The sequence below is a fragment of the Neofelis nebulosa genome, chromosome 3, assembly GCF_028018385.1.
Source record: "Neofelis nebulosa isolate mNeoNeb1 chromosome 3, mNeoNeb1.pri, whole genome shotgun sequence".
NCBI lineage: Eukaryota > Metazoa > Chordata > Mammalia > Carnivora > Felidae > Neofelis > Neofelis nebulosa.
In genome coordinates, this window is record NC_080784.1 from 76,514,252 (window position 1) to 76,524,046 (window position 9,795).

Genomic DNA, 9,795 nt, shown 5'->3' on the forward strand with positions numbered 1-9,795 from the left:
ACTGGAAAATTTTACCAGAATTATATGGTGTAAGGCACATATCTTTAGCTGTTTAAATTTCAAATTCAGATTTGTTTTGTTAAATAACATTTATTAATTTTTTCCCTAATCACAAAAAGAATATATATTCATAATTAAAATTTTGGGAAATGGCATAAAGAATAAAGAAGAAATATAAAATTCAAAATACTACACCAGAGTTCTCCCACTAACATTTTATACATGTTGCCCACATTAGCATTTTATTTCTAAAATCAAGATCTTATTGTATATATTTATCACTTGGCAGTGGTGGTGGCTGCTGCTGATGCTTCTCCTCCTCCTCCTCCTCCTCCTCCTCCTCCTCCTCCTCCTCCTCCTTCTCCTCCTTCTCCTCCTTCTCTTTCTCCTTCTTCAAATACAATACAATCGTTTTCAAATTGTCCCACAGAACCCGAGGTGCTCCACAGCCCCTTATAAATGGAGGAACCAAAAGCAGGCAGAACTCTAGGCTTCCCAACCAGAGTAACTTGACTTGTGAATGTTTATATATCACAGTTTTATATAGGATTTCTTTGAAAACAGGTGTTCCTGCTTAGGAAAAGAAAAAATATAATAACCACTGACTTTGTATATCATGTTTACTCATGCTGTTAAAAATTCTAATGCTTTTTTTCTGTTGTTGTTTTTTTTTTTCCCCCTTACAGAGTTGTTAGCGGTTCTCGAGATGCCACTCTTAGGGTTTGGGATATTGAGACAGGCCAGTGTTTACATGTTTTGATGGGTCATGTAGCAGCAGTTCGCTGTGTTCAATATGATGGCAGGAGGGTTGTTAGTGGAGCATATGATTTTATGGTGAAGGTGTGGGATCCAGAGACTGAGACCTGTCTACACACGTTGCAGGGGCATACTAATAGAGTCTATTCATTACAGGTAAGAGATCCTATCTCTTTTATCCCTTAGATGCTTTACTGATGAATCATAAGATTGTTTTACTCAGACCATTGCTGTCAAATAGCTGATTCAATACAATCCAAAAAATACAGATCAAATCATTCTGTTATATCATATAGTTTAAAATTGGCTTGAAGAGGGGCACCTGGGTGGCTCGGTCGGTTAAGCGTCCGACTTCGGCTCAGGTCATGATCTCACGGTCCGTGAGTTCGAGCCCCTCGTCGGGCTCTGTGCTGACCGCTCAGAGCTTGGAGCCTGCTTCAGATTCTGTGTCACCCTCTCTCTGACCCTCCCCCATTCATGCTCTGTCTCTGTGTCTCAAAAATAAATAAACGTTAAAAAAAATTTTTTTAAATAAACAAATAAATAAATAAATAGATAAATAAATAAAATAAAATTGCCATGAAGAAAGTATAAATTTTGAACTCAAATGATTTGTTTAAATTTTTCTGTGATCATTTTTCCTATAAAATACAAATATTTGTCTTGGAACTTGAGACTTTGGAGCCCTAAGTATTACTATATTAATTATTGGGTAGATAGTCTCATAGGAAAATAACCTGGATTTTAATAAACTCCTTAGCAGAGGATTAATTTGGCCAAAAGCTGCCCCTTTGCCTTGATAGCTGAAAGTTGATGGACCATGTAATTGTGATTCCATCCCCATTCACAGTGGAAGTGGAGCCTTTCTACATAAAGCTGCTCTACCAGATGCCCTACCAGCACAGGGCTAGTGATTTGTAGTCACAAAGAACTGGATTTGACTAAACTGATGTTTTTTGTTTACATTTGAACCTGATATTCTTGAGTAGGTTGCCATATTTTGAAATAAATAGGTTAATAGAAAGTTTAGCAAATGGGTCTTGTTTTATTTTCTGAAAGACAGCACTTTCATTGTAAAAATTTGTCCATTACTGATATAGTTTATTTACCAGTTACTGCCTATTAGTGATCAGCAGATTAGTACACAGTCCCAATGCTGACAGTTCTCTATTCTTGGGATATTTGTTTCTTAATTCATGGAATACCGTCTATGTCACAAAATATTGGCATATAATAAAGATGTGTTAACTTAGAAAAGATTATGAATTTGGTGGAGAGAGAATTGGCTAAAGTTTTTTTTATGTTTTGTGATACGCTCAGAACCTTAATGAATATAATATTCTCATTTAAGTAGACCATTAGATTGAGAGAAGAGGTAGCAATATTATTATAGATATTCTAGGAATTGATATTTATTGCCTTTTGGTATAGCTGGGAAGCTGGCGAAGAGGTACCTATATCGCTTGCTTTTGCTATCAGAATGCCACCTCTTATAATTTCAGATAGAATTATCTGTTGGCATATTTCCTAATTAGCATTTGGTTCTTATAAATGAAGTTTTTATTTTACAGTTTTTAATGGAACTTACTTTTAAACATCATGAGAGTTATCTCTAGTCTTTTCATGCCTTAGGTGTGTTGATAAACACAGCCTTTAATCACAAGCTTTGTCCATAGTTTCAACTTTCTGTTGTGAAGTAAGACTCCAATAGTAATCCTTATTGAATTATCCTGGATATTTAGCTACTAAGTGTGGCCAGATGATTTGAAAGTAATGCGTTCGTGTTTTATTTTGTTTCTGCATCTAGTTTGAAGCCACTGGCCATAAAAATAGATAGATAGATAGATAGATAGATAGATAGATAGATAGATAGATAGATAACAATTCTGATAGAGGCTTCTGAGAACTGTAGATTTACTTGATTACATTTATCCTGTTACCTCATTTTGGTCCTGGCATTACTGGTTTCCCATGCTTTATTTTCCTGCCCTGTAGGGTTAAGGTCAATAAATAATATTAAGAATATCTTCACTTTCTAGTCTAATAAACTATGTCTGTTGTAGTTTGATGGTATCCATGTGGTGAGTGGATCTCTTGATACATCAATTCGAGTTTGGGATGTGGAGACGGGGAATTGCATTCACACGTTAACGGGACACCAATCGTTAACAAGTGGAATGGAACTCAAAGACAATATTCTTGTCTCTGGGAATGCAGATTCGACAGTTAAAATCTGGGATATCAAAACAGGACAATGTTTACAAACATTGCAAGGTAAGTATTGGCTACTCAGTTTTAGTTGTGTTCATTAAAAATGGGTTTGTCAGTCAAAAGAAATATGGAGCTTTTATGTCACAAAAAGAGTTAACCTCATACAAAATGAAAATGCTTATTTTGGATAAGTTTATGAGCATTTCCACTCTGACTTGACAGAACGAGTCTACGCTTGAGAAATTGTTTTAAATTGTGTTAATATAAAATTGTTTAATCACGCCTGCATGTACAGTTAACTCTACCTAACCTTAAAGGACAATGTGAAGAAAGATCTTGACTGTATCACGGAAGCAACAGACTCCTTTTGTTTTTTGAGTGATCATTTTTTTTAAATTGTGAATTTGTAGGCTGATTTTAAATTAAAGAGCTACCTTACTGGGGGAAAAAAAAGCACATCTCTGATCTGATAGGAAATTGCTTTGGCCTCAGCTTAGACCTTTTAACCATCTACTTAACTAGGATGGAAGGAATAATAGCACCCAGTAAAATGAAGAAAGAAACATGTGAAAGCCACTAATATTAAATGAGGCATAACAGTGTTAACATTTTATGTCATGATTAACTTTTTATTGGTCTTAGTCCTTAAAATGTGTTGTTTTCGTTTTGTTTTGTTTCAGTGAGGCCATCTGGTGGTCTGTATTCTAGCTTTTTACCTATTAGTATTATCTGTTCCTCAGAGTTTTGGAATTGTGTCCATTCAGCCTTCGCCTTTGAGTGGTCAGGTCAAAGTGGTAGGGTAGTAGGTCTCATGCCCATTTGTCCATCAGCAGAATACATAGAATACATGAAGGTGGGCTTTCCACATCACCACTAAGAAAGCTCTTATTTGCACAGCCAGAAAACAAAATGTGTGCCTGGTAGCTAACAAAGCTTCCTGGAAAATACAACTCTTGTTTCAGTTTACAAAGAGCTACCAGATTTTCTTACAACCCTGCTGATCCGAAAATACTCACAGTTTCTAAATATGCAGCATTTTAAATATCTCATTTATTGTATGTTCTAATGTAGAAGTGTACAATTACAATGTAACTTACCCATCACCATGATTTCTAACCAGTAATTAAATTCCTTTGGTTTTTTCCAGGTCCTAACAAGCATCAGAGTGCTGTAACCTGTTTACAGTTCAACAAGAACTTTGTAATTACCAGCTCAGATGATGGAACTGTAAAACTATGGGACTTGAAAACGGGTGAATTTATTCGAAACCTAGTCACATTGGAGAGTGGGGGGAGTGGGGGAGTTGTGTGGCGGATCAGAGCCTCAAACACAAAGCTGGTGTGTGCAGTTGGGAGTCGGAATGGGACTGAGGAAACCAAGCTGCTGGTGCTGGACTTTGATGTGGACATGAAGTGAAGAGCAGAAAAGACGAATTTGTCCAAATGTGTAGACGATATACTCCCTACCCTTCTCCGTGGAAAAAAAAAAAAAAAAAAAAAAAAAAAGAAAAAAAAAAAGAAAAAAAAAGAAAAACAGAAAAAAAGAGAAAAAAAAGAAAGAAAAAAGAAAAGAAAAAGAAAAAATATCCCTTGTTCTCAGTGGTGCAGGATGTTGGCTTGGGGCAACAGAGCGAAAAGATCTACAGACTAAGAAGGAAAAGAGGAAGACATGACAAACCGTAACTGACAAGAGAGGCGTCCGCTGTCTCATCACATAAAAGGCTTCACTTTTGACTGAGGGCAGCTTTGCAAAATGAGACTTTCTAAATCAAACCAGGTGCAATTATTTCTTTATTTTCTTCTCCAGTGGTCATTGGGCAGCGTTAAGGCTGAAGCTTCGTTACAGATTCTGCTAGCCTGTCCTTTTACCACTGAGACCTAGAAAGGAGCTGCAATAACATCCAAACAAGGACTGGCTGACTTTCTAATTAGAGAGCATCTGCAACAAAAAGTCATTTTTCTGGAGTGGAAAAGCTAAAAAAAAAAAAAAAATTACTGTGAATTGTTTTTGTACAGTTATCATGAAAAGCTTTTTTTTTTTTTTTTTTTTTTTTTTTTTGCCAACCATTGCCAATGTCAATCAATCACAGTATTAGCCTCTGTTAATCTATTTACTGTCGCTTCCACATACACTCTTCAATGCATATGTTGCTCAAAGGTGGCAAGTTGTCCTGGGTTCTGTGAGTCCTGAGATGGATTTAATTCTTGATGCTGGTGCTAGAAGTAGGTCTTCAAATATGGGATTGTTGTCCCACCCCTGTACTGTACTCCCAGTGGCCAAACTTATTTATGCTGCTAAATGAAAGAAAGAAAAAAGCAAATTATTTTTTTTTATTTTTTTTCTGCTGTGACGTTTTAGTCCCAGACTGAATTCCAAATTTGCTCTAGTTTGGTTACAGAAAAAAGACTTTTTGCCACTGAAACTTGAACCATCTGTGCCTCTAAGAGGCTGAGAATGGGAGAGTTTCAGATAATAAAGAGTGAAGTTTGCCTGCAAGTAAAGAATTGAGAGTGTGTGCAAAGCTTATTTTCTTTTATCTGGGCAAAAATTAAAACACATTCCTTGGAACAGAGCTATTGCCGCCTGTTCTGTGGAGAAACTTTTCTTTTTTGAGGGCTGTGGTGAATGGATGAACGTACATAAGAAAACTGACAAAATATTTTAAGAATATATAAAACAAAATAAAGTTGCTGGTCAGTCTTAGTGTTTTACAGTATTTGGGAAAACAACTGTTACAGTTTTATTGCTCTGAGAAACTGACAAAGCAGAAACTATTCAGTTTTTGTAGTAAAGGCGTCACACGCAAACAAACGAAATGAATGAAAAAGTCAAATGGTTTGCCTCATTCTCCAAGAGCCACAACTCAAGCTGAACTGTGAAAGTGGTTTAACACTGTATCCTAGGTGATCTTTTTTTCCTCCTCCTGTTTATTTTTTTTTTGTTTTATTTATAGTCTGATTTAAAACAATCAGATTCAACTTGGTTAATTTTAGTTATGTAACAACCTGACATGATGGAGGAAAACAACCTTTAAAGGGATTGTGTCTATGGTTTGATTCACTTAGAAATTTTATTTTCTTATAACTTAAGTGCAATAAAATGTGTTTTTTCATGTTAGTATGCCTGTTTCTTCCACTGAAGTAAATAATGCTTCATTATAAATATTTAGGGTTTGTCTCTAATATTTAAGATATCCAAGTCTTAGTTTCTTTGTATTCCCTGTAATGTGATACAGAGATCAGCACTTCCAGGTCTGTGTGATACAGCTAAAGTAAGAATCATGTGCCACAAAAGAAAATTTTGTTTATCACGTTAGAGTATAAAGGAGGACACTCCACTGTGCCTATCTCTGTGTGACATTGAATGTATAAATACGAAATCAGGGTCCCTCAAGCGGTTTCAGAACTTTGGTGATAGTTACAACTAGAGTTCCTATAAAAAAAAAAAGTTCATCTTTATTAAAATTTGACCTCCTGTTGAATACTTACCAGGAACTTGCTGTGAAAATCTCTGAAGCTCCCACCCTCCCTGAGAAGTAGGTACTGTTAGCTCCGTTTTAAAGGTGAGGGCAGGGGCGCCTGGGTGGCTCAGTCGGTTAAGCGTCCGACTTCGGCTCAGGTCATGATCTCACGGTCCCTGGGTTTGAGCCCCGCGTCGGGCTCTGTGCTGACAGCTCAGAGCCTGGAGCCTGTTTCAGATTCTGTGTCTCCCTCTTTCTCTGACCCTCCCCTGTTCATGCTCTCTCTGTCTCAAAAATAAATAAATGTTTAAAAAAAAAAAAAAAGGTGAGGGCAGAACTGGCTCAGACTGTGGAGGTAATTTGTCAGAAGCTGTATAACTAGCAGAGCAGAGGGCCTGCGTTCACAGCCCTGCTCTTTAAGAAGAAAGAAACCTAGGCGCGCCTGGGTGGCTCAGTCGATCAGCTTAGGCTCAAGTCATGATCTCATGGTTCGTGAGTTCAAGCCCTGCATCAGGCTCTGTGCTGACAGCTCAGAGCTTGGAGCCTGCTTCAGATTCTGTTTCCCTCTCTCTCTGCCCCTCCCTTGCTCGTGCTCTCTCTCTCCAAAATAAAGATTTAAAAAAAAAATTAAAGAAGAAAGAAACCTAGAATTTTGACAGACTAAAGCAGGGTTTTGGAAAAAGTAAATCATTTTTGTGGTACTTTCAGGCTCTTCTGTTGCTGGTTTAGTCAACAAATCTAATATTTTATTAATGTTCGTGAAAAAAATGAAGTTCAGTTATTCAAATTATGTAGCCACTCAAATAGCATGTTCTGTCTCCTACTCACCCCTCCTATATATTTAACATTTTATTTAATCCCTACATTTAATCCCCAGGCCATGGATGAAAATCTAAAACTTAATAAAAACAGATGCTGCCTAGAGAATACATTTCTCACAGTCATAAAGTGTGTGTTCTTTACTCATAGAGCAGCAAGTCTTGAGCCTCAGGCTCCCAGAGGTACTAAATCTGAACATCCAGAGTGGGGTCCAAGAATCTGCATTTAAACTAGCTCTCCAGGTGAGTCATGTTCACAATTTAGAACCACTGTCTTAGATCCCTACTGTTGCTCACTTGGTTAATTGGTCCCCAGCACATTATAGGCACAGGACCATCAGGGAGAAGTGATGGGTTAAATGGAAAGACAGAAAAACCACATGGCTAAACACAGGCAAAAATCGTATTAGGTCTTGAGTGCAGGGGCCAGCAGCCTTGCCTGTGCTAGGATAAATCAGCACGTAACCCAGAGCCATCACTGCTGTTGACATTGACAACCCTGAATGATCAAGAAGTCGTAATTCTGTTTGGTGATCTTGAAACTGTTTGATTTTTCATAATAAAAATGTGGTTTAACTGTAACATAATTAAAGAAAAACATGTACATTATAGGGGCACCTGGGTGGCTCAGTCGGTTAAGTGTCCCACTTTGGCTCAGGTCACGATCTCGTGGTTTGTGAGTTTGAGCCGCACGTCAAGCTCTGCTGGCAGCTCAGAGCCTGGAGCCTGTTTCAGATTCTGTGTCTCATTCTCTCTCGCCCCTCCCCCACTCACTCTCTCAAAAATAAATAAAGGTACATTATAGAATAGAATTGAGTTCACAGGATTTGCAGACAACTAGGTCAGAATTCAAGTCCCAATTTTATAATACTATGTAGTTTCAGGAATTTCATTAGATTTCTTGAACTCCTGTTTCCTCATCATTTAGTATGTAGAGAATACCCACCTGCTAAGGTTATTGTGGGGATTAAGTGAAATGTTTTAAAGCACATAACACACTGATGGCACTTAACGCTCAATAAATGGTAGCTAATATTAAAACTTGAGGAAAATAGACCCAGATAATTGTAACTTTCTATATTTGGGAACAATTGAGTGTTTTGTGACTCATTCAGGTATGTAATAAAAATAGTATTTCTCTATATATAGCAATTTATGTTTTTTAAGTGGAGTCCCATAGATTTCTCATTTGAGTCTTACAGAAACCTTTGTGAGGTAGATTGGTATGGGGCACCTAATAGTGATTTTGTACACACTTAGGTGTTCACTAAGTATTATTTTACGACTAAGTGAATAATCTTTCTTGCAATGGATCTGTTCCTGAAAGGGGATATGTTAACCTGACGCTAAAGGAATTAAATTATTGTTGGTGTAGTAGGAAAGGTCATGAAAGGAACTCTGCTTTGTGGCCTCCTCAGTGAAGAAGTTCACCACCTTATATAACGGAATTTTTACATCTTCACACCAGAATACAGTCAGTCCCCACATTAGGTGTTACAAGTTCTCAAAGATCAAACATTGCCTGGAACTAATGCTAAAATTAAGACACAGAAGTAACCCTTAAAAGGCCCATAGCAGGTACTCAGTAAATAATTGTTAAACTGGGCAAAGGGAGTTTACTGTCTTTTTTTATTATTGGAATTTTACTATTTATAATTTATTATTATTTATAATTTTGGTATTTTGAAACTCCCTTACTGAGATTCAGTAACCACAGCTATTTCATTAATTTGAGACAGCCAATGTATACCGAGTGGTTCAGTAAATGTTCCAGCCTACCTATTCGTTTTATTTCAAAAAGTAATTTACATGTAATTGTTGGTATTAACTGTTTTTTTGTTTTGTTTTGTTTTGTTTTGTTTGGTATTAACTGTTTTTAAGCCGCTTTCTCTATGACTTTTGAGCTAGTCTATTATAAAGTCTCCTTTCTGTTTATCTCAATTGATTAGAGGCTACAATCAAACAAAAAAAGAGGACTTTTTCTTTTCCCTGAGTGAAACAGGAAATCAAGGGCAGCTTCCCCAGACCCAGTCTGTGCCTTGCTTTCTATCCACTCCTCCCTGACACTCACTGCACCTTGTGAAACATACACAGAGGTGTCTGCTCCGACTCCTGGAAAGAGACTGCCGACTCCTTCCTGGCTGCTGTAACTCCTCCTATTCTAGGCAACCAGGTTTCAGCAAGTGTGCCTGGCAGGAGTGGGTTCACATTACATTCTTTCCTGAATCCTTCTTTAAGACACAATTTGATTAATTTTCCCTCTGTGAACCATCCTCCACCCCCCAATAAGAATCGGTTAGGATTCTAACCTATACTCCATCAGACTCATCAGCCAGTAAAAGATTCAGTCTTGTGCCGGACAGCAGCTCTGTGAGAAACTCCTGTTGTCTGGCTGTTCTACTGAGAGTCAAGGGTTTAGTGTTGCTGACAGATTAATTTGAATAAATGCTTCTGACACAGGTTGTTTTATAATCCCTGCCTTACTGCATTTTGAGGAACACACACACACACACACACACACACACACACACGAATATATTGATTGGAACC

General features: G+C 37.4%; 1 protein-coding gene across 5 annotated transcripts in view; it reads left to right on the forward strand.

Annotated features, from left to right (window-relative positions):
* The window catches only part of FBXW7 (F-box and WD repeat domain containing 7), a 229,737-nt gene extending 223,653 nt beyond the window's left edge, over positions 1–6,084 (forward strand). For all 5 annotated transcript variants that reach the window (XM_058721159.1, XM_058721161.1, XM_058721160.1 and 2 more), the window contains 3 exons: positions 687–912; positions 2,820–3,030; positions 4,115–6,084. In XM_058721159.1, the coding sequence (XP_058577142.1) occupies positions 687–912; positions 2,820–3,030; positions 4,115–4,383 (706 nt within the window). In that variant the 3' untranslated portion in view covers positions 4,384–6,084. The remainder of the gene's footprint in view (positions 1–686; positions 913–2,819; positions 3,031–4,114) is intronic.
* Positions 6,085–9,795: the final 3,711 nt, after the last annotated feature.